Source organism: Grampus griseus (assembly GCF_964374135.1).
Source record: "Grampus griseus genome assembly, chromosome: 1".
Classification (NCBI taxonomy): domain Eukaryota; kingdom Metazoa; phylum Chordata; class Mammalia; order Artiodactyla; family Delphinidae; genus Grampus; species Grampus griseus.
This window is the reverse complement of record NC_139017.1, coordinates 73238418-73262981: the sequence shown is the minus strand read 5'-3', so window position 1 is coordinate 73262981 and position 24564 is coordinate 73238418. Positions and strand designations below refer to the sequence as shown.

The following is a 24564-nucleotide window of genomic DNA, read 5'->3' as shown; positions in this document are numbered from 1 at the left end:
GCCTCTGACCCCAGGAGCCTGGGCTGAAGAGGAGCCAGACCATGAGGGGTGGGGGGAGGAGAAGGAGGGCATCTTTGGAGAAGGCAGAAGTGCTTCGTGCCCAGGAGGAGAAGAGGAGGTGGCCAATTCCCCCCGTATTTCAGGAGGACCAAGTCCCTCTCCCACCCAACAAAATGCCACTCAGATGAACTGGTTTCCAACACTGAAGATTTGTGGTGCATTTCTCTTGCTACAAAGCCCTTCAAACTCACATAACCTATTAATATACTCAGAACATGCCTATCAGGAAGGCGGGGCAGAGCCCACTCAGTCTACACACACAGAAGTCAAGCCCCCAGGAAGGTGAAGTGGTTCCTCCAGAGTTTCCCAGTGCAGATGTGTCAAAGCCCAGACCGGATCCCAGAGCATCAGGCTCCCAGAGTGTGATCTGACAAGAACATGACTCTGCTGAGAAAACTCCTCCCCTCTCTCCTTCCTTCATGCATTCAACAAATATTTACCCTGTTCTCCCCCAAGGCCTAGGCCATCACCGCCTCCTAGGGGAAGTAGATAGGATTAGCCTCTCTCTCCATGTTTCTACAGCCCTTTGGGCTCCATTTTGTCATTAACTTTATAGCTGTGTGACCTAGGGCTAATTACTTACCCTCTCTGTGCTTTAGTTACATCAATTATTAAGTAGAGATTAAAAATAGAGTCTACCCTCAGCCTACAGAATAGGAGAGAATATTTGCAAATCATATATCTGAGAAGGGATTAATATCCAGAATACAGAAAGCCTACAACTCAACTCCAAAAAAAACAAACAACCCAACTGAAAACTGGGCAAATGTCTTGAATAGACATTTCTCCAAAGGAGATATACAAATGACCCATAATCACAGGAAAAGATGCTCCACCTCACTAATCATTAGGGAAGGCAAATCAAAACCACCATGAGATACCACCTCACACCCATTAGAATGTCTATTGTCAACAAAGACAGAAAATAACAAATATTGAAAAGGATGTGGAGAAATTGGAACCCTTGTGTACTACTGGTGGGAATGTAAAATAGTGCAACCACTGTGGAAAAAAATATGGTGGTTCCTCAAAAAATTAAAAACAGAATTACCATGTGATCCAGCAATTCTACTTCTGGGTATATACCCAAAATAATTGAAAGCAGTCTCAAAAAGATATTTGTACACCCATGTTCACAGAAGCATTATTCACAATAGCCAAAATGTGGAAGCAACCCAAGTGTCCATTCACAGATGAATGGATAAATAAGTGTGGTATATACATGCAATGGAATATTATTCAGCCTTTAAAAAGGAAAGAAGTCCTGACACATGATACAACATAGGTGAACCTTGAGGACATTATGCTAAGTGAAATAAGACAGACACAAAAAGACAAATACCGTATAATTCCACTTATATGAGGTACCTGGAGTAGTCAAACTCATAGAGACAGAAAGTAGAATGGTGATTGCCAGGGTCTAGGAAGAGGGGGAGGGGGGGAGTTATTGTTTATTGGGTGCAGAGTTTCAGTTGCGAGATGATGAGAGTTCTGGAGATTGGGTGCACAACAACGTGAGTACACTTAACACACCTGAACTGGACACTTAGAAATGGTTACAATGGTAAATTTTATGTTATTTGTATATTATCACAATTTAAAATATTTTAAAATTCGAAACGCTTCCACCTAAAAAAAAATAAAATCTACCTGATAGTGTTGTTGTGAGGATTAATAATAGATGAAAAATATTTATGATTTGTGGGCTTTCATTAATTTGCATTATATTTTAATTAAAGTTTACACGCACAAAAAAAAAATGTGTGAAGTGCTTAAAGCAGCGCATAGTAAGCAAGCACTGTGTGAGTGTACAGCGTGATTACTGCTCTGTACATATGTCTGATTCCCCAGCTGGGCTGTGAACCTTCGAGGACCCAGACTGGCTCATCCACCTCTGCCTCCCTGGGACCCAGCACAGTGCCTGGCATATACTATAACAGCAACAACAATCAATAAGAACAAATAGCAAAATAATAGCTAGTATTTACTGGGTTCTTACCATACACCAGGAATCACTGCAAGTGCTTTACTTACATCAGACCATTTAATCCTCACAGTAATCCTATGAGTTATGTTCTATCATAATTCCCACTTTACAGAAGAGGAAGCTGAGGCCCACAGAGATACAACATTTGGTGCATCAAAGGACTTAGGCGGCTTATGACCCACTGTGAGAGCATCTACTTTCTGCACCCGCCTGGAATGTCTCTTTGCCATTAAAGTCATCCTCATCCTTCCTGCCCCAGCCCAGGCACCATCTGCTCTCATCCATCCCTGACTCTCCTTCCCCCACCCTTATCAACACGGAGTTAATTCTTCTCTCCTCCATGCTACCAAACCCTTCTGCATCACAGCATTTGCCCTGCTGTATTAGGGTTCATCTGTTTATTGCCTGTCTTTTTTTTAGGTCTGGGAGCCCCTTTAGAGCAGAAACCACATCACATCCCGGGGCCTGGTGCCTACTAGGGGCTCAGTTAATACTTACTGAGGGGATAAGTGAATGCAAAATTGAACATTGATCTAGCCCTTACCCAATGCAAAAATTCCCTTTGTCATACCCAGCCACTTTAAGTGGTTTTTGGAACAAGACAGGATATAGATCCGTCAACCAAATGCAGTCTACCTTCCTTGGCTAGTCAACCTCTTGACAGGAAAATAGGGCTGTTTCCGACATCTAATATGACAAGTTTTCAGCCAATGGTCAAGCAGTTGGTGCATACCTATTATTTGCCAGGCCCCTTCTATATGGCCTGGCACAATACCATCTTACCCCAAATAGCGCATCATATTTTCAAAGTGTTTTTACATCCACTAACTCTTTTGATAACCCTGTGAAATGGACATCACAGGTACAATTATCCCTATGTGACAGATGAGAAAACTGAGGCACGGGGAGTCACCTAAGGTCCTCTGGGCATGCATTCTGCTTTGTGTTGGTGCTTAGGTGCCAAAAAGCACACTTTAGAACAACAGGGTCGCTTTTTCTGAGATTCTATTTCGGCTTTGTTCACTAGCCCGGCATGGAGCTCACGCTGACCTCTTTCAAGGGGGTTGATGGTGAGGTTGATGAAGATGATGTTTTTCCCAGACCCCAGACCCCTTGGGAGATGCCTGCCTTGAAGCAACTCCCCTGAGAATGTCCCTGTGGAGACAGCTTTCTTCATCCAGAAAGGAAGGAAAACAAAGCCCCAGGTCCAGCAAGGGAGACATGAGCCATGACCCCCTCCAGCCTCATGTGCTTGTCCATGGAGCCTGCAGACCAGCGAGGCCATGAAATGCTGCCCCCAGAGATGCTCCCCCTGGACAGGCAGCCTTGGGGGCCTCGAGGAGAGCAGGACCAGGCTGAGCTGACCAGGCAGGAGAGGGTGTCAGGAATTGGGTAAGCACATGGGGGAAAAGGCAGCTCCTGTAATCAGACTGACAGACATGGGGCAACCACTGGGGAGCGGAACCTAGACCTGTTTACAAGAAACAGCTCAGTCCCAGCTGCGTGTCCCAATACCAGGCTCTTGCCCGCGGCTAAGGAAATGTGGAGAGAGCCCACAGGGTCGGTGGAGAAACCCTCCGGGGAGGGGCAGGAGGAATGGGCTGAGCTGCCCCTTCATACTCAAAGCCTGTAGAACACAACACATTTCAGGTGAGACAGGCAGGGAAGACCCACCTGGGCCTGGGGCAAGGCTGTCCTGAGTTACCAGGCCAACTGTCTCCAAGTCTCTGGACGTGACTAAGCGACCTGCAGGAGGCAACACAGACCTGGGTCATGGGATTCCAATCAGCAGGCACCATCCCTGCATCACTCCCTCCCTGAGCACGCTCTGTGTGACAATGCCGGGCCCTGTGCGGGACACGGAGACGACAGGACGTGGTGCCTGTCTTGGCGGAGGACACAGACAGCAACACACCTCCATGCAGCAGGACAGGCACCTCCACAGGGGAAGTCCAGACGGAAATGGGGGAGGGGGGCTGCTGACTTTTAAAAGGCGAGCACTGGGGATTGGCAAGCGTGGACGGGCATCCATGGCAGGCCTGCTTCCAAGCTCCACTGATCAGGAACAAAGGTCCCTGGCTCGGCCTGCAGAGCACTGCGCCCCATGTTTGGTTCACAGACCCAGTTGGCAAAGGGAACCAAACCAAGTCCCTTAGATGACACCCCCAACCATCTACACAGGGGAGCAACACAGATGATTACCCATTATTCTTCTAAAACTCATCGTTTCTATCACAATGCGCTCAGGACGTGGGTCCTCAGACCATCCTCAGAGAATAAACCTGCCAAGAAGGACCCAGCAGGGCTTAAAGGCAGAGGAGACCTCCCCAAGAGACTCTGCATCAGATTCGTGGGCTCCCAGGGAGAGACAAAAACAAACAACGCAGAAACAGGGCAGGGGCAGATCTCAGCAGGGAGGGATCAGGGAGTCACAAATAGCCCAGATTCAGAAAAACGCCCGCATCCCTCATCATTTTTTCCTTAGTAAAAACCACACCAAACCCTCCTCTTCTCCAGGAAGCCTTCCCTGATTGACAGTCACCCACGTCCCACTCCACTCTTCCCTTTGAAAGGCTGCATTGCTGGCTTTGCCCTTGACCCCATCTCTAACTCATAGTGGGAAAAATCCACCTCACAATCTTCCCTCCCAGACTGGCCCAGACCTACCACCCGATGTCAGTTACCAGTGTCATCTTCCCCTCCCTGTCCCGGCCCCTTCCCAGGCCCAGACTGCTGCACCTTTGTTGGGACTCTCTTTTGAAGTTGGAAGAACTTCTGCCCTCCTAACTTGTATTCAGTCATGTGTGTGTAGTAAATGACTGATCAGAACATCACTGGTGAGGCCTGGCTTCCTTGTCAAGGACCCAGCTCCCCAAGAGAAGAGACTACTTGCTCTCAGACTGAAAGCTGAGGGCAGGGGCTCTGTCTCTCTGCTCAGACAGGGGCTCCCGGGGGCAGGGGCTGTCTCTCACCCAAAACGGATGATCCTCAAAGTAGGACCAAACCTCCTCTTTCTGGACCTGGAGCAGATGCCCAGAACCAGGAACTCAACAACATCCCGAAATGTTTACGATGTTGCTTTATTCTCTTCCCTCACAGCTGTCCTTACCACAGACACACACGGCAGAGCTGTCCCTTCAGCTGCCCGTAGCCAGGTCGCGCCTGCTCCCCAGCTGGCCCCTGTGGGGAGGCTGTCTGTGCTCCCCTTGATAGAGTCTGTTGGGCGCTGTGCCTGGCACACAGCTGCTGGTGCAACTGCGGATGGTAGTCCTTCAGCAGCTTGCCCAAGCGGTAGAGGAACTCCTCAAAGCAGATCTGGTTGTCCTTGTTCTAGTCTGCCACCCGGAACAACTCCATGGTGGAGTACGGCTCCTTCCAGCCCTGAGGGGTGGACAGAGGGTCAACCACGCACCCAGGCATCGCCCCGCAGCAATGGCCAGGCCCTCCGCTGCCTGCCGGTGGGAGGACAGGGTGGGGGACTGTGGCCTGGCCCTGCCTGGAGGGGGCTTGCAGGACATAGCTCCTCACTCAAACAGTCAGTGGCCAGGACAGCCTATGCGGCAGAATCCGGCCAAAGAGGCAGCGGCATGGTGGGCACCTCAGCTAACTGGACCTGGGGCTGCATGGGAGACAGAGGGTGTGGGCAGGGCTCCATTTGCTGGCTGACTGCACACCCCACAACACAATCCACATTCGTCCACCATCAGAGGCTGTTTAAGCCTGTCTCCCCTGCAGGGACAGCCCAGCCCAGGGGCTTCGGGGTGGAGAGCTGTGCCCACCTCCTCCACACTGGGAGCTCCCAGGGCAGAGCCCACCGCCCCTCGTGTCTGCGTCTCCAGCACTGCTTCAGGGCCAGCACCAGGCGGGGTCACATGTCTGCATGCTGTGGCAGCGGCCCAGGAACTGTTTATGACACTGGGCCCATGTCACCTATGGAAGGGGTAGATCAAGGGAAAGGCCAGAGCCGTGGGCCCCGGAGCTGGCCAGGATGTCCCAGAGGAGGTGGCCCTCAGGGCTGAGAACTGGGGATGGTGTAGGGAGGAAAGGAGCATTTGAAGTGGAAGGGACAGCCAGGGGTCAGAGGGCAGGTGAGGACAAGGTGGAGCGCTCGGCAGTGTGGGTGAGGCAGCTTTCAACAGGCTTTGGCTGATGGGCATGGGGAAGCCGGCGTGACGTTCTCAGAAAGCTTCCAGGAAGGACGTCGCTGCAGCCGTAAGCAGCTGTGGGCCTGGGGGCGACCTTCATCCTCATGGCAGGTCTCCCCCTCCAACTCCCCCACTGCCCCACCATCTACTTCTTATAATCTTATCTCCTCTGCAAAGCTGGTTGACCCGGGAAACTGGAGGCCTACGGCCTTGGGCAGGCTCACCCCGGCTTCCCTCATCTCAGCCCCCTGCCCAGGCTGCTATGTCTGCTCTGTGAGCCCCCGAGTGCAGGGTCTGAGGGTCCTTGCCCAGCCCCACGACATAAACAACTGGCCCTGGAAAGAAAAAGGTCTCCCTAGAAACAGGGACTAAAAAGTCACCCTAGCCCCTGCCTTAGTGATCCTCATGGCTACACTCCAATAAACTGGGGGCAAGTCTGTCTCCTCTGAGGTGTTCCAAAGGCAGTCAGGGGACACAAGAAGTGACCAGAGGAGGTGCCTCTCCTGGAATGCAGGGCCTTGAGTCGGGCACGACCTGAAGTCCTCTGGACATAACAGTCCAGAGACCCCGCCGGGGCTGGGCACCGAGGGCCGAGGACAGCACCCCACAGACACTCCACCGGGCTTGCAGTCCCCAAGGAGCCCAGTAATCATGGGGCTGGGCCTGATGACAGAGGAGATGCACCGGCCTGCAGAGGGTGATTGAGCCCAGCCTAGGTTCCGGGGGGAAGCGGGGAGCGGCTTGTGCAAACCCCAGGAGAAGGGCAGTCCTGGGGCCAGGCGCTGATTGAACTGGCCTGTGGGCAGAGGGAAGATTTAGGACCCGTTCTCGCCAGAAGCAGGTCAGGCAGAAGAATAAACAGGTTTGGGGTTAGGACTAAGTTTCAGGCAGGAAGTTTCAGGACAGGCAAAGACAGAAAATAAGGCTGGGCTGGGCCATGTTCCCCCCACCGCAGATCCTGCCCTCCACCCTCCCTCAAGCCCCCTCCCCTAGGCGGAAATGCTCTTGGGAGACAGCTGTACCTGCACTCTCACCACTCACTTCCAACCCCACAACCAACCCCCTACTTCATCCCCACCCGACCTCAGACCCCACACACCAAGGTCTCCATGAAGCGGGGCACGTTGTCCATGAGTAGGGCCTTCAACTCCTCCAGGGACAGGGTCTCCAAGTCCCCCTCCCAGGCCGCATACTGGTGGTAGCAGTGGATGATTTGGAAGAGGGATTCTTCCACTGGTGTGTCTGTCATGGTGGCTGGGCCTGGGCCCAGCACAGGGGCAGCTCTGGAGATGCAGTGGGGGAGCAGCAGGGGACAGTGGAGAATCTGGGAGAGAGCACAGCACAGCAGGCCACACTGAGGCCAGGCCACAGCAGGTGGGCACTTCCTCCAAGAATCCTCTGCCCAACCTGTCTCAGGAGCCCTCCCTGCCCTCCATCTGATCCCTTGCAAACTTGGCTCAGAGTCCCTGCCCTGCAGGAAACTTTGCTGTGAACTCTTAGGACAGGGCTCTGTCCCTTCCCTGAGACGGGAGTCTTCCAGGGGACAGGAGCTGTGTTCTTCACCCCCCAACCCTGCCCTCAGCTTAGGAGTCCCCGAAATCAAGAATGAGAAAACACTAGACTCTTCGAAGCAAGATGGTGTTTTCCAGTGGAAATATTTTTAAACCTCTTGAGAAGGCAAGATCCCCACTACCATAGACTATTTTGTACCACAAACAGAATATTGAAATAATTACACCATCCCAAAGACCAGGCCTGCTCAAATGTTGTTTTCCTTTCTTGGTTGAATACAGACTGCACAGGGATCCCCATCTTTCTCCTACCCCTGCCGTGACCCTCTCTGAAGGAGTCTGTGTGCCATCTGCATGGCCCCGCGGCCTCCCATAGCTTCTGTGCGCTGACGCTGTTCAGTGCCCAGCGGCGGGGGCAGGCGGGGGTACTGCAGCCTCTCCCATCCCCCTGAAGCCCCATCCTGGTGTTCTGCACAGGTGAGGGACAGGTGCCCTCAACCCCCCACTCCCCACTTCTTTTGGAGATGAGATCCCTGTTTTCGGGAGGCAGGGCTATCCTGTCGGGTCAGCTGTCCTCCTTGGATTCTGGGCAGATAAGACTCACGACAACTGGTTCCAACTCTTACAGAGCCAGCCAGGCACTGGGAGAAGCCCCTTATGTACAGCATCCCATGTAATCCTCACAATGACCTTGTAAGGGAGGCATCATTCCCTCATTTTCCTGAGGAGGAAATGAAATCCAGAGAGGTTAAGTAAATTTCCCCAAATCACACAAATGACCACCTCCAGCTAGATTCAACCAATGCCTTTGGGAACAACCCCAAAGACATGCTTATAATTTGGGGCCCTTAACCCCTTCGGGGCCACAGTTATGCTGTTGGGACATCCATCTACACGGCACACATCCTCCAAAATGGGTAAGCAGCCCCTCTCTGCTTTCCTGGACCTGTGCAGACCCAAAACAGCCCAGCCCACCCCTACAGCTCTCTTGGACGGGGTGCTGACCTCAGTCACTGCTGGGCTGAGGCTGCTGCGAATCCACCGTCCCAATCTGTGTTTTATCCTAGAGATTCCCCTGTGCTCAGGAAGGAGGCAGTTGTGGGAGCACAGGCTCCACCGCCCAGTCCCGCATGCTGCCCATCCACGGTGCCTCCAATTATGGCAGCCAGTGCTGTGACTCTCCGCAGGTTCCTGGCAGCATGACTGAGTCTAAATTGCATCCCTGAGATGCCATCACGTGACACTTGCCTCCTACAATTAACTCAGTCAGTTTTAGGGACCCACCTGACCTTAGCGCCTGGCCTGAAACATCTCAGAACCACAGAAGATCTTGTTATCCATCTTCGTGCCTCAGAGTTCATCATCCCAGCTCCAGGGCTTGGGTGGAGTCAGACACACAACTTAAATACATCTTCCTGGGATGTCTTCCCCCAATTAGCGAACCCCCAGACTCCACAGTCATGAAGCACATTCACTCATCCAACAAATATTTCTCGAGCACCTGGCCCTCTCTAGGCAATAAGAGTAAGACATGGGGCCAGCTCACAGGACGGGGATGCGTGGAGGGGACAGAGTCACACACCAGCAAGAAGCACTGTGAACACTACTAATTTAGTGGCATGAACAGGGTACCCTGGGCACCCAAGGAGCACCTTCTGCCTGGAAAGGTGAGGAAGATTTCCTTAGGGTGATGTTATTTGTCACGGCACTTGAAAATTTGGTTGCAAGGAGGCGCATGGAGGACCAGGCACTCCAGACAGAGGAAACAGCATGGACAAAGGCATGAGAGAGAGTGGCCTGCTTAGGGGATGAAGTCCACAGGGTACATCATGACAAGCTGGAAGAAACGGGGCTGGAGAGGTGGGATGGAGACAAAATGCAAAGGGCCCTGTGTGCCGAGCTAGAGTTGCAACTTTATCCTGTGCATAGAAAGTAGCTGATAGAGAGATGAGGGGAAGATGGCGGAAGAGTAAGACGCGGAGATCACCTTCCTCCCCACAGATACACCAGAAATACATCTACACGTGGAACAACTCCTACAGAACACCTACTGAACGCTGGCAGAAGACCTCAGACCTCCCAAAAGGCAAGAAAGAGCCCAGGTACCTGAGTAGGCAAAAGAAAGAAGAATAAACAGAGACAAAAGGATAGGGACGGGACCTGCACCAGCGGGAGGGAGCTGTGAAGGAGGAAAGGTTTCCACACACTAGGAAGCCCCTTCGCGGGCAGAGACTGCAGGTGGCGGGGTTGGGGCGCTTCGGAGCCGCGGAGGAGAGCACAGCAACAGGGGTGCGGAGGGTAAAGCGGGGAGATTCCCGCACAGAGGATCGGTGCCGACCAGCTCTCGCAGCCCGAGAGGCTTGTCTGCTCACCAGCCGGGGCGGGCGGGGCTGCGAGCTGAGACTCGGGCTTTGGTCTGAGCGCAAGGAGAGAACTGGGGTTGGCGGCGTGAACACAGCCTGAAGGGGTTAGTGCACCACGGCTAGCCAGGAGGGAGTCGGGGAAAAGGTCTGGAACTGCCGAAGAGGCAAGAGACTTTTTCTTCCCTCTTTGTTTCCTGGTGCGCGAGGAGAGGGGATTAAGAGCGCTGCTTAAAGGAGCTCCAGAGACGCGCGTGAGCTGCGGCTAAAAGCGCGGAACCCAGAGACGGGCAGGAGACGCTAAGGCTGCTGCTGCCGCCACCAAGAAGCCTGTGTGCGAGCACAGGTCACTATCCACACCTCCCTTCCGGGAAGCCTGTGCAGCCCGCCACTGCCAGGTTCCCGGGATCCAGCGACAACTTCCCCGGGAGAACGCACGGCGAGCCTCAGGCTGGTGCAACGTCACGCCGGCCTCTGCCGCCGCAGGCTCGCCCTGCACTCCGTGCCCCTCCCTCCCCCCGGCCTGAGTGAGCCAGAGCCCCCAAATCAGCGGCTCCTTTAACCCCGTCCTGTCTGAGCAAAAAAGAGACGCCCTTCGGCGACCTACACGCAGAGGCAGGGCCAAATCCAAAGCTAAACCCCGGGAGCTGTGAGAACAAAAAAGAGAAAGGGAAATCTCTCCCAGCAGCCTCAGAAGCAGCGGATTAAAGCTCCACAATCAACTTGATGTACCCTGCATCTGTGGAATACATGAATAGACAACGAATCATCCCAAATTGAGGAGGTGGACTTTGAGAGCAAGATTTATGATTTTTTCCCCTTTTCCTCTTTTTGTGAGTGTGTATGCGTATGCTTCTGTGTGAGATTTTGTCTGTATAGCTTTTCTTCCACCATTTGTCCTAAGGTTCTATCTGTCCATTTTTTTCTTTTTTTTTATTTTTTTCTTAATAATTATTTTTTAATTTAATAACTTTATTATATTTTACTTTTTTGTGTGTGTGTGTGGTACGTGGGCCTCTCACTGTTGTGGCCTCTCCCATTGCAGAGCACAGGCTCCGGACGCTCAGGCTCAGCAGCAATGGCTCACAGGCCCAGCTGCTCCACGGCATGTGGGATCTTCCCGGACCGGGGCACGAACCTGTGTCCCCTGCATCGGCAGGTGGACTCTCAACCACTGCGCCACCAGGGAAGCCCTATTTTACTTTATTTTATTTTACTTTATCTTCTTTCTTTCTTTTTTCCTTCCTTCCCTCCTTCCTTCCTTCCTTCCTCCCACTGTCCCTCCCTCCCTCCCTCCTTTCTTTCTTTCTTTCCTTCTTTCCTTCTTTCTTTCTGTCTTTCTTCCTTCCTTCCTTCCTTTTTTCTTTCTTCCTACTTCTACTAATTCTTTCTCTCTACATTTTCTCCCTTTTATTCTGAGCCATGTGGATGAAAGGCTCTTGCTGCTGCAGCCAGGAGTCAGTGCTGTGCCTCTGAGGTGGGAGAGCCAACTTAGGGACACTGGTCCACAAGAGACCTCCTAGCTCCACATAATATCAAACGGCAAAAATCTCCCAGAGATCTCCATCTCAACACCAGCACCCAGCTTCACTCAACGACCAGACCAGCAAGCTACAGTGCTGCCCACCCTATGCCAAACAACTAGCAAAACAGGAACACATCCCCACCCATTAGCAGAGACGCTGCCTAAAATCATAATAAGGCCACAGACACCCCAACACACCACCAGACGTGGACCTGCCCACCAGAAAGACAAGATCCAGCCTCATCCACCAGAACACAGCCACTAGTCCCCTCCACCAGGAAGCCTACACAACCCACTGAACCAAATTTAGCCACTGGAGACAGACACCAAAAACAACGGGAACTACGAACCTGCAGCCTGCAAAAAGGAGACCCCAAACACAGTAAGATAAGCAAAATGAGAAGACAGAAAAACACACAGCAGATGAAGGAGCAAGATAAAAACCCACCAGACATAACAAATGAATAGGAAATAGGCAGTCTACCTAAAAAAGAATTCAGAATAATGATAGTAAAGATGATCCAAAATCTTAGAAATAGAATAGACAAAATGCAAGAAACAGCTAACAAGGACCTAGAAGAACTAAAGATGAAACAAACAACAATGAACAACACAATAAATGAAATGAAAAATACTCTAGATGGGATCAATAGCAGAATAACTGAGGCAGAAGAACGGATATGTGACCTGGAAGATGAAATAGTGGAAATAACTACTGCAGAGCAGAATAAAGAAAAAAGAATGAAAAGAACTGAGGACAGTCTCAGAGACCTCTGGGACAACATTAAACGCACCAACATTCGAATTATAGGGGTTTCAGAAGAAGAGAAAAAGGAAGGGACTGAGAAAATATTTGAAGAGATTATAGTTGAAAACTTCCCTAATATGGGAAAGGAAATGGTTAATCAAGTCCAGGAAGCACAGAGAGTCCCATAAGGATAAATCCAAGGAGAAATACACCAAGACACATATTAATCAAACTGTCAAAAATTAAACACAAAGAAAAAATATTAAAACAGCAAGGGAAAAACAACAAATAACAAACAAGGGAATCCCCATAAGGTTAACAGCTGATATTTCAGCAGAAACTCTGCAAGCCAGAAGGGAGTGGCAGGACATATTTAAAGTGATGAAAGAGAAAAACCTGCAACCAAGATTACTCTACCCAGCAAGGATCTCATTCAGATTTGATGGAGAAATTAAAACCTTTACAGAGAAGCAAATGCTGAGAGTTCAGCACCACCAAACCAGCTTTACAACAAATGCAAATGGATCTTCTCTAGGCAAGAAACACAAGAGAAGGAAAAGACCTACAATAACGAACCCAAAACAATTTAGAAAATGGGAATAGGAACATACATATCGATAATTACCTTAAATGTAAATGGACTAAATGCTCCCACCAAAAGACACAGATTGGCTGAATGGATACAAAAACAAGACTCATATATATGCTGTCTACAAGAGACCCACTTCAGACCTAGAGACACATACAGACTGAAACTAAGCGGATGGAAAAAGATATTTCACGCAAATGGAAACCAAAAGAAAGCTGGAGTAGCAATTCTCATATCAGACAAAATAGACTTTAAAATAAAGACTACTACAAGAGACAAAGAAGGACACTACATAATGATCAAGGGATCAATCCAAGAAGAAGATATAAAAATTGTAAGTATTTATGCACCCAACATAGGAGCACCTCAATACATAAGGCAAATACTCACAGCCATAAAAGGAGAAATCAACAGTAACACATTCATAGTAGGGGAATTTAACACCCCACTTTCACCAATGGACAGATCATCCAAAATGAAAATAAATAAGGGAACACAAGTTTTAAGTGATACATTAAGCAAGATGTACTTAATTGATATTTATAGGACATTCCATCCAAAAACAACAGAATACACATTTTTCTCAAGTGCTCAAGGAAGATTCTCCAGGATAGATCATATCTTGGGTCACAAATCAAGCCTTGATAAATTTAAGAAAATTGAAATTGTATCAACTATCTTTTCCGACCACAACGCTATGAGACTAGATATCAATTACAGGAAAAGATCTGTAAAAAATACAAACACATGGAGGCTAAACAATACACTACTTAATAATGAAGTGATCACTGAAGAAATCAAAGAGGAAATAAAAATATACCTAGAAACAAATGACAATGGAGACACGACGACCCAAAACCTATGGGATGCAGCAAAAGCAGTGCTAAGAAGGAAGTTTATAGCAATACAAGCCCACCTTAAGAAACAGGAAACATCTCGAATAAATAACCTAACCTTGCACCTAAAGCAATTAGACAAAGAAGAACAAAAAAACCCCAAAGTTAGCAGAAGGAAGGAAATCATAAAAATCAGATCAGAAATAAATGAAAAAGAAATGAAGGAAATGATAGCAAAGATCAATAAAACTAAAAGCTGGTTCTTTGAGAAGATAAAAAAAAACAGATAAACCATTAGCCAGACTCATCAAGAAAAAACAGGGAGAAGACTCAAATCAATAGAATTAGAAATGAAAAAGGAGAAGAAACAACTGACACTGCAGAAATACAAAAGATCATGAGAGATTACTACAAGCAACTCTATGTCAATAAAATGGACAATCTGGAAGAAATGGTCAAATTCTTACAAATGCACAACCTGCCAAGACTGAATCAGGAAGAAATAGAAAATATGAACAGACCAATCACAAGCACTGAAATTGAAACTGTGATTAAAAATCTTCCAACAAACAAAAGCCCAGGACCAGAAGGCTTCACAGGCGAATTCTATCAAATATTTAGAGAAGAGCTAACACCTATCATTCTCAAACTCTTACAAAATATAGCAGAGGGAGGAACACTCCCAAATTCATTCTACGGGGGCACCGTCACCTTTAAACCAAAACCAGACAAGGATGTCACAAAGAAAGAAAACTACAGGCCAATATCACTGATGAACATAGTTGCAAAAATCCTCAACAAAATACTAGCAAACAGAATCCAACGGCACATTAAGAGGATCACACACCATGATCAAGTGGGGTTTATTCTAGGAATGCAAGGATTCTTCAATATATGCAAATCAATCAACGTGATACACCATATTAAAAAATTGAAGGAGAAAAAACATATGATCATCTCCATACATGCAGAGAAAGCTTTTGACAAAATTCAACACCCATTTATGATAAAAACCCTGCAGAAAGTAGGCATAGAAGGAACTTTCCTCAACATAATAAAGGCCATATATGACAAACCCACACAGCCAACATCACTCTCAATGGTGAAATACTGAAAGCATTTCCACGAAGATCAGGAACAAGACAAGGTTGCCCACTCTCACCACTCTTATTCAACATAGTTTTGGAAGTTTTAGCCACAGCAATCAGAGAAGAAAAGGAAATAAAAGGAATCCAAATCGGAAAAGAAGAAGTAAAGCTGTCACTGTTTGCAGATGACATGATACTATACATAGAGAATCCTAAAGCTGCTACCAGAAAACTACTAGAGCTACTCAATGAAGTTGATAAAGTAGCAGGATACAAAATTAATGCACAGAGATCTCTGGCATTCCTATACACTAATGATGAAAAATCTGAAAGTGAAATCAAGAAAACACTCCCATTTACCATTGCAACAAAAAGAATAAAATATCTAGGAATAAACCTACCTAAGTAAACAAAAGACCTGTATGCAGAAAATTATAAGACACTGATGAAAGAAATTAAAGATGACACAAATAGATGGGGAGATATACCATGTTCTTGGATTGGAAGAATCAACATTGTGAAAATGACTCTACTACCCAAAGCAATCTACAGATTCAATGCAATCCCTATCAAACTACCTCTGGCATTTTTCACAGAACTAGAACCAAAGATTTCACAATTTGTATGGAAACACAGGAGACCCCAAATAGCCAAAGCAATCCTGAGAATGAAAAACGGAGCTGGAGGAATCAGACTCCCTGACTTCAGACTATACTACAAAACTACAGTAATCAAGACAGTATGGTATTGGCACAAAAACAGAAAGATAGATCAATGGAACAGGATAGAAAGCCCAGAGATAAACCCACACACATATGGTCACCTCTTCTTTGATAAAGGAGGCAGGAATGTACAGTGGAGAAAGGACAGCCTCTTCAATAAGTGGTGCTGGGAAAACTGGACAGATACATGTAAAAGTATGAGATTAGATCACTCCCTAACACCATACACAAAAATAAGCTCAAAATGGATTAAAGACCTAAATGTAAGTCCAGAAACTATCAAACTCTTAGAGGAAAACATAGGCAGAACACTCTATGACATAAATCACAGCAAGATCCTTTTTGACCCACCTCCTAGAGAAATGGAAATAAAAACAAAAATAAACAAATGGGACCTAATGAAACTTAAAAACTTTTGCACAGCAATGGAAACCATAAACAAGACCAAAAGACAACCCTCAGAATGGGAGAAAATATTTGCAAATGAAGCTACTGACAAAGGATTAATTTTTACAAGCAGCTCATGCAGCTCAATAACAAAAAAACAAACAACCCAATCCAAAAATGGGCAGAAGACCTAAATAGACATTTCTCCAAAGAAGATATACTGACTGCCAACAAACACATGAAAGAATGTTCAACATCATTAATCATTAGAGAAATGCAAATCAAAACTACAATGAGATATCATCTCACACCAGTCAGAATGGCCATCATCAAAAAATCTAGAAACAATAAATGCTGGAGAGGGTGTGGAGAAAAGGGAACACTCTTGCACTGCTGGTGGGAATGTGAATTGGTACTGCCACTATGGAGAACAGTATGGAGGTTCCTTAAAAAACTACAAATAGAACTACCATATGACCCAGCAATCCCACTACTGGGCATATACCCTGAGAAAACCAAAATTCAAAAAGAGTCATGTACCAAAATGTTCATTGCAGCTCTATTTACAATAGCCCGGAGATGGAAACAACCTAAGTACCCATCATCAGATGAATGGGTAAAGAAGATGTGGCACATGTATACAATGGAATATTACTCAGCCATAAAAAGAAACGAAATTGAGCTATTTGTGATGAGGTGGATAGACCTGGAGTCTGTCATACACAGTGAAGTAAGTCAGAAAGAAAAAGGCAAATACCGTATGCTAACACATATATATGGAATTTAAGAAAAAAAAATGTCATGAAGAACCTAGGGGTAAGACAGGAATAAAGACACAGACCTGCTGGAGAACGGACTTGAGGATATGGGGAGGGGGAAGGGTGAGCTGTGACAGGGCGAGAGAGAGGCATGGACATATATACACTAACAAATGTAAGGTAGATAGCTAGTGGGAAGCAGCCGCATGGCACAGGGATATCGGGCTCGGTGCTTTGTGACCGCCTGGAGGGGTGGTATAGGGAGGGTGGGAGGGAGGGAGACGCAAGAGGGAAGAGATATGGGAACATATGTATAACTGATTCACTTTGTTATAAAGCAGAAACTAACACACAATTGTAAAGCAATTATACTCCAATAAAGATGTAAAGAAAAAACCTTCTGTTAGGGACTCCCCTCATTGTCCAGTGGCTAAGACTCCGCCCTCCCAATGCAGGGGCCCCAGTTTGATCCCAGTTCAGGGAACTAGGAGCCTGTATACCGCTACTAAAGATCCCAAGTGCCGCAACTAAGACCCGTCGCAGCCAAATAAATAAATATATATTTTTTAAAACCCTTCTGTTAATCCTTCAACTAAACCTCAGAGCATGCCCTCTGGGAACAGTCCAGGGGAAAGAAACAGGGTCCTTCAGTGCCATCTTCACACCAGGTCCTCAGTGGATCCTGGGAGGGAGACGGGTGTCATGACCCACAGTGACAGACGAGGGAAGCCAGAGAGGGCAGTGGGCTCAGCCCTGTAACTTGTTGCTGAGGGGACACTGGGGGTCAGAACCCTGAGTCCTGACCTCACTTCCTCCCTTTTGAATTCCCTTTACAGCCCCCCAGGTGCCTGACTGTCTAGGTCCAGTGGTGGTGGCCACCATGAAATGAGCCTGCAGGTAGGGGCTTGGGCCAAGTTCCCTTCCGGCCCCTTGACGCTGACCTCCCATAAGTCTTCATGACCTTCCTCCTTCCTCCGTGCAAAACAGTGTGCTCAGGGCTTGGCGGCCAGACCCTGGGTTCTGCTGTGTCCCAACCTGCAGCAGAAAGACTTGTCCAAGTGCCGGAAACAGGAGCCTGGATTCAGGCTGAGGCTTGTGGGCTTCTGGGGAACTGTTCTGCTGACTCACTGGGGACTCTTATCTCTTCTCCTGCTCCCCTTAAGACTTCCTCCCATGGAGTGTGGGAGCTGATTCAGGCATTGGCGTCCCTGGCCCGGCCCCACCATGAACCCTGGTCGGGCCCTCTCAGCACACTGACGTCCCTGTCCCCATTATGTCCACCTTCCCAGCACCACTCCTCCCTGATTCACTCATTTAATCCATTCTCATCCCTGCTGAAAAGACTCCCAAGCAGAATACACAAGACACTTTGAGCAGGGGAACTGAGACTTCATTCCCACTTAAGCCCAATTGTAGTTTTAAATTTTGAACTATGTCAAAATACTTAAAATTAGTTTTTAATGTTTATAATTAATGCTCCTTTTGGTCAATTCTCAGCCTCAGTTTCAGAGGCTGGGCTATTTATAATCTTCAGCTCCTGGAATATAAACACCTCTGATCCTTTGCAAGGTCCTGCTCTTCTTTTATTTATTTTCCTCTAATCTCCATTCCCATTCCATTCCCCCCAAAAGCATCCATTTTTCCTGTATATGTATACATTCTCACAAACATGAATAGTTATGTTGGTCCATGTGCTATTAAAGTTTTTTTATTTTATATATATCAAACTTACAGAAATGTACGGCAAACCAAAATATACATACAGCCCAATGACTTCTCGCTAACACCCATAACCATCGCTTAGATCAAAAAAGAGAACATTGGGACTTCCCTGGTGCAGTGGTTGAGAATCTGCCTGCCAATGCAGGAGACACGGGTTCGAGCCCTGGTCCGGGAAGATCCCGCATGTCGCGGAGCAACTAAGCCCGTGTGCCACAACTACTGAGCCTGCACTCTAGAGCCCACGAGCCACAACTACTGAACCTGTGTGCCACAGCTACTGAAGCCCACGTGCCTAGAGCCCGTGCTCCCAACGAGAAGCCACCACGATGAGAAACCTGTGCACCACAATGAAGAGTAGCCCCCACTCGTCACAACCAGAGAAAAGCCCGCGCACAGCAACAAAGACCCAAAGCAGCCAAAAATAAAATAAATAAAATAAAATAAAATAAATAAATTTATTTTAAAAAAGAGAGAGAGAGAGAACATCGGTGGCACTCCCCTGCAGTCACTGTCCCCTCTTCTCTCTTCCCAAGAAAGCCACCATCTGGACTTTTATGATAAATCTCTGTCTTTATTTTCTTTATATTTTACCACTTAAGCATATATCCATATACACTGTAGTGTCTGCCTAATTTCTGAATTTTACATGAATGGAAAAACATTCTTCTGTGTCTGCCTTCTTTAACTCAGTAGTAAATTTATAAGTTTTATCATGTTAGGGCGTATACTGTGGTTTTTCATTGTTGTGTCATATTCCTTTGTGTGAATGTGACCATGATTGCCAATAATTCTGTGTCAGATACCACATGCCGTTCACTTTCTTATCTTCCTTTCAGAGTGGTGTCCTGCCCAGGTGACCAGAGATTTTGACCTGTGACCTCATGTTCCCCTCATGCAGCAGCCTCCCTGTCTGGTGACCTGTATGGGAAAGGGCCCAGAGCAGGCCATGGTTGTGTCTGTGCTGGATGTTTAAGGAATGAGGAATGCATGAGCCTCAGGACACAGAGCCCAGGTCCTGGGGAACAACTGTGGATCAGTCCTGTTTGCTGTCAAAGAGATCAGTGTTTGCAACCATTCTCAGCAGCCCAGTCACACCCCCAGCCTCTCCAATTATCACTCACCACAACCAGAAGGGCTGTAGGGAATCGTCCAACACCTTAGCCAAAAAGGCCTTTGGTACCCATGAGCTGCTCAACCAGGTCAAATCTGGCTTGAATCATCTGTAAGGCTTTGGGTCTCTGGAAAGGAAGATAGTTCTGTTCACCCATCCAGACATCGAGGAATAATAGCTACTAATAAAAGAACCACCATTTATGACCAAGCACTGTGCTAGTGATTTAGTCTCCTAAGGTGGAAGCTTAGATTATTGTTCCCCTATGTGAGTGGGCAGCAGAGAAGGCTGGAGCATTGAACATTGGAAGCCAAGGGGCAGACCTAAATCACTAGCCTGACACAGAGCCACAGAGGAAGAAGACCCATGGAAAGTATGGATCTAGGCAACAGAACAGGATCTTCTGTGAGGCTCAGAGCTGGGCTGGTGCCTCCAGCCAGGAACACTGGCTGTGTTCTACCAACCTCCCAGAACATGGCAGCTCTGCCCAGAATTTCCCATCAGAACCCTAAGACCTACCAGTGCACACTCCACCCAGGCTGACTCCTGAACCTTTGCCCCATCGCAAGTCCCGTGGGGCTAGGGTAAAAGTGATGGGAGACTGTGGGTTAGAACAGAGATGAAGGGTTTGCTGAGCTCTAGCAACTGTGACTTTGGGTGTCTGGAAAGGCAGATTGTTTTTGTGCACCCATCGGGGAATTAGCAGAAATAATAGCTAATAGTAAAAGAACCCCCATTTATGAACAATCTGTACTAAGTATTATGCTAGTGATTAAATTTCCTAAAATGGAAACATTATTAATTTTAGACCCTCCTTCTTTTCTGATATATGTATTCAACACTAAAAATTACCCTCAAAGCACTGCTTTTGCTGCATTCCAAAATGAAAAGTTTTGATAAGCTGCATTTTCATTTTTATTTACTTCAAAATATTTTTTACTTTCTCTTGATATATCTTTTTTGACCCACATATTATTTAGAAGTGTTTTATTTGATCTGTGAAAATGTTGGAATTTTCCAGCTATCTTTCTATTACTGATTTCCATTTTTTTCCATTGTGATCTGAGAGCATACATTATATGATTTCTATTCTTTTAAATTGGTTAAGGTGTGTTTTATGACCCGGAATATAGTCTATCTTGATGAATGCACTATATGAGCTTAAGAGGAATGTGTTTTCTACTGTCGTTGGATAAAGTAGCCTGTAAAAGTCAATTAGATCCAATTGATTGATGATGCTGTTCAATTCAACTATGCCCTAATTGATTTTCTGCCCACGGTATCTGTCCATTTCTGATAGAGAGGTATTGAAGTCTCCAACTTTAAGAGTGGACTCATCTATTTCTCCTTGCAGTTCTGTCAGTTTTTGCCTCATGTATTGTGATGCTCTATTATTGGGTACACACACATTAAGTGTTGTTATGTCTTCTTGAAGAACTGGCCCCTTTCCATTACATAATGCCCCTCCTTGTCTCTGATCATTTTTCTTGCTCCGAAGTCTGTTTTATCTGAAATTAATAATTAATTAGTTAATTAATTAAAACCTCTAGCTTTCTTTTGGTTTGTGTTAGCATGGTATACCTTCCTCCATCTCTTTACTTTTTATCTATCTGTGTCTTTGTATTTAAAAGGTGGTTTCTTCAAACAGGTGTTTGCGGGTGTTGGGGGATGAAAAGGAAAAAAATGGTAACTATTTGAGGTAATGAATGCTAATCAGCTTGACTGAGGTGATCATTTCATAATGTATATTTATATGAGACCATCACATTGTACATCATAAACATAACACATTTTTGTCAATTATACCTCAATAAAGCTGAAAAAAGATTTTTTAAATAAAAATGAAATAAAAGCAAGTTTTTGTAGACAGCTTATAGATGAGTCTTGTTTTTAATTCACTCTGACAAAATCTCTTTTAATTGGTATGTTTAGACCATTCACGTTAAAAGTGATTATTAATAGAGTTGGATTAATATCAACCATATTCATAGCTGTTTTCTATTCATTGGACTTTTTGTGGGTTTTTTTTCATCTTTCACTCTTCTTTCTACCTTCTCTTGCTTTAATTGAAAATTTGGCATAGCTCAATTTTCTCGCTTATCTTAACATATCAATTATACTTATTTTGTTAAATTTCTTTAGGTTGCCCTAGAGTTTGTGATATACTTTTACAGCTAATCTAAGTCCACTTTCACATAGAACTATACCACTTCACAGGTCTTGCAGGTACCTTATAACAGAGTATTCCCAATTCCCTCTTCTCTCTAATTACATTGTTATTATTTATTTCTCTTATCCATAATCACCTAATACATTATAGCAATAATTATTTTGAACAAACTATAATCTGTTAGATCAATTCAAAATACGAAAAATATGTTGTGTCAATTACACCTTGATCAAAAAAAATAAATTTCTAAAAAATGAATAAAAGAATAAGAAAAATAAGAGATTTATTTTATCTTCATTTATTCCTTCTCTAACACTGTTTTTTTCTTTTTGTGGGTCTAAGTTTCTGACCTACATCATTTTCCTTCTCTCTGAAGAACTTCTTGTGACATTTCTTCCAAAACAGGTCTAACCAGCAAGAAATTCCCTCAGCTTTTGTTTGTCTTTATTTCTCCTTCATTTTTTCAGGATAATTTCACTGAATACAGAATTCTAGTTTGGTGGGTTTTTTGTTTAAACATTTTAAACACTCTATTCTTGCTTGCATGGTCTCTGAAGAGAAATCCAATATAATCCTTATCCTTGTTCCTTTACAGATAAGGTGAGGAGGTTTTCTCTACCTCTGGCTTCTTTCAAGATTTTCTCTTTGTGTTTGAATTTCTGAAATTTGAATATGATATGCCTAGGTGTGGGGGCCTTTTTGACATTTGTCCTGCTTGGTGTTCTCTGATATTTCTGGATCTGTGGTTTATTGTCTGTCGTTAATTTTGGAAAATTCTCAGCAATTATTCCTTCAAGTATTTCTTCTGTTTCTTTCTCTCTTTCTTCTCCTTCTGATATTCCCATTACATGTATGTTATACCTTTTGTAATTGTTTTGTATATTCTGTTCTTTTTTTTTTTCTCTTTGCTTTTCTGTTCAGAAAGTTTCTGTTGATATATCTTCAAGCTCACTGATTCTTTTTCGTCAATTGTATCCAATCTACTAAAGAGCCCATCAAAGACATTCATTTCTATTACAATGTTTTTTATTTCTACTATTTCCTTTTGGTTCTTTCTTAGAGTTTCCATCTTTCCAGTTACATTACCCATCTAATCTCACATGTTACCCACTTTTCCACTATAGCCCTTAGCATATTAATCATAGTTATTTTAAATTCCCAGTTTGATCACTCCAAAAGATGTATGCCAATGTGCACCCACTGTGTCCAGGTCTGCCCCATAGCATTTGTGTCCTTGGACAAACTGCTTCTCTTCCCTGAGTCTTGGATTCTTCCACTGAAAATAGAGTTAAATTACACTTAGGTTGGTTTTTCTTTCACTGGACTGTCACAAAATTTTGCTTCCTTGCTCCTGAAAATATTTAAGTTTGACCCTTGGTCTTGACTATAACTTCCCCAACAGCAGGGCCCAGACTCCATCAAATATTCAGTGTCCTGGAAACGGAGCACCATCTGTATACCACAGAAAACAGGTCTCTAAGAAGGCCACCTCTCCTGCCCAGCGCTGGCCTCTCCCCTCCTTTCTCGTTGAACCCCTTTGGGTTTCCTGAATTCTTCATGCCTTTGTTCACGTCAAGCCCTTTACCTAGCATCCCCTTCCACCCCCTGTTTTCCTAGAAAACACATCCATTCTTCAGACGTAGGTTAATAATTACCTCTGTTGTGGAGCTTTCCCTGACTTCCTCAAATAGAGGCTTTGCCAGGACCCCAGCTTCCAGTGGCACTTCCTCATCTCTTGGTTTGTCCTCCTTGGACGGGTCAGGAACAAGGGGTGCTAGTCCTACCCGACAAGTCGTCCTTCATGTGGCCGGCCGGGGGTGGAACTTCCCTCTCTGCGCCGTAGTCTACTTATCTATCAATGGGGACACTAATAGCTACTTCACAGATTTCTGAGGATCACAAGAGGCAATCACTGAAAAAGCACTTGGTGAGGTCGAGAAATAGGAAGAGGTGACGTAACTGTCGAAAAGAATACTAACGTGCTGAGTGACATCTGTGACTCAGAGTTTGAAAGCTGTCCTCTCCAGGGTGCAGCTAGTGTACAGAAGTGGGGGTGGTGCTGTGCTTACAGCTTCCCTGCGTATAACGGTGGCTTGGTTGAAAGACATCAATTAGTTACAATGGGGAAGGAGGAGCAGTTATTCCTAAGGGCAGAGCTTCCTTCAGGGAAAGAACACCCACTCCCTCACCCACCCCACGGAGCTGCTCCCAGAGCCTGGCCCTCACGTAAACCTCAAGGAAAACCTCCTGAACGGCCCTCAGCCAAGGCAACCTCCAGCGCAGTCTCCTTCTCCCCACACCTGAGCCCCTGCTTTGGAGCCCCATCCACACGTAACCAGTAAAGGCAGGACGGCTGTGATAAAGGAGAGAAAAGGAGCTGGCAGTTGTAGGAGGCCTGGACACTGGGCAGAAGTCCCTGAGCCGTCTCAGAGAGCAGAAGTGAAAAGGGAATAGGACAGTCCCTCCCACCCTGCAGTCCCACACATCTCTGGTCCTTTACAGTGGTAATTAATCATTTATATACGAGAAACCTTGCCTGAGGTTCCAGGGCTTTTAATTTTTATTTATTTATTTTTGGCTGCATTGGGTCTTCGTTGGCTTTCTCTGCGTGGGCTTTCTCTAGTTGCAGTGAGTAGGGGCTACCTTTCCTTGCAGTGAGCGGGCTTCTCATTGCAGTGGCTTCTCTTGTTGCAGAGCACGGGCTCTAAGCACACGGGCTTCAGTAGTTGTGGCACGCGAGCTTCAGTAGTTGTGGCGCACGGGCTTAGCTGCTCCGCGGCATAAGGGATCCTCCCAGACCAGGGCTCAAACCCACGTCCCCTTCATTGGCAGGCGGACTCTTAAT

The 24564-nt window shown here is 46.2% G+C and overlaps 1 protein-coding gene across 1 annotated transcript; it reads right to left on the bottom strand.

Moving 5' to 3' along the window:
• Positions 1–5152: 5152 nt before the first annotated feature.
• On the bottom strand, positions 5153–7441 carry LOC309825794 (protein S100-A15A-like; the record flags this gene model as incomplete). Its single annotated transcript, XM_082659502.1, is given in 3 exon segments — positions 5153–5377; positions 5381–5428; positions 7292–7441. Coding segments are annotated over 3 exon segments (423 nt in total).
• Positions 7442–24564: the final 17123 nt, after the last annotated feature.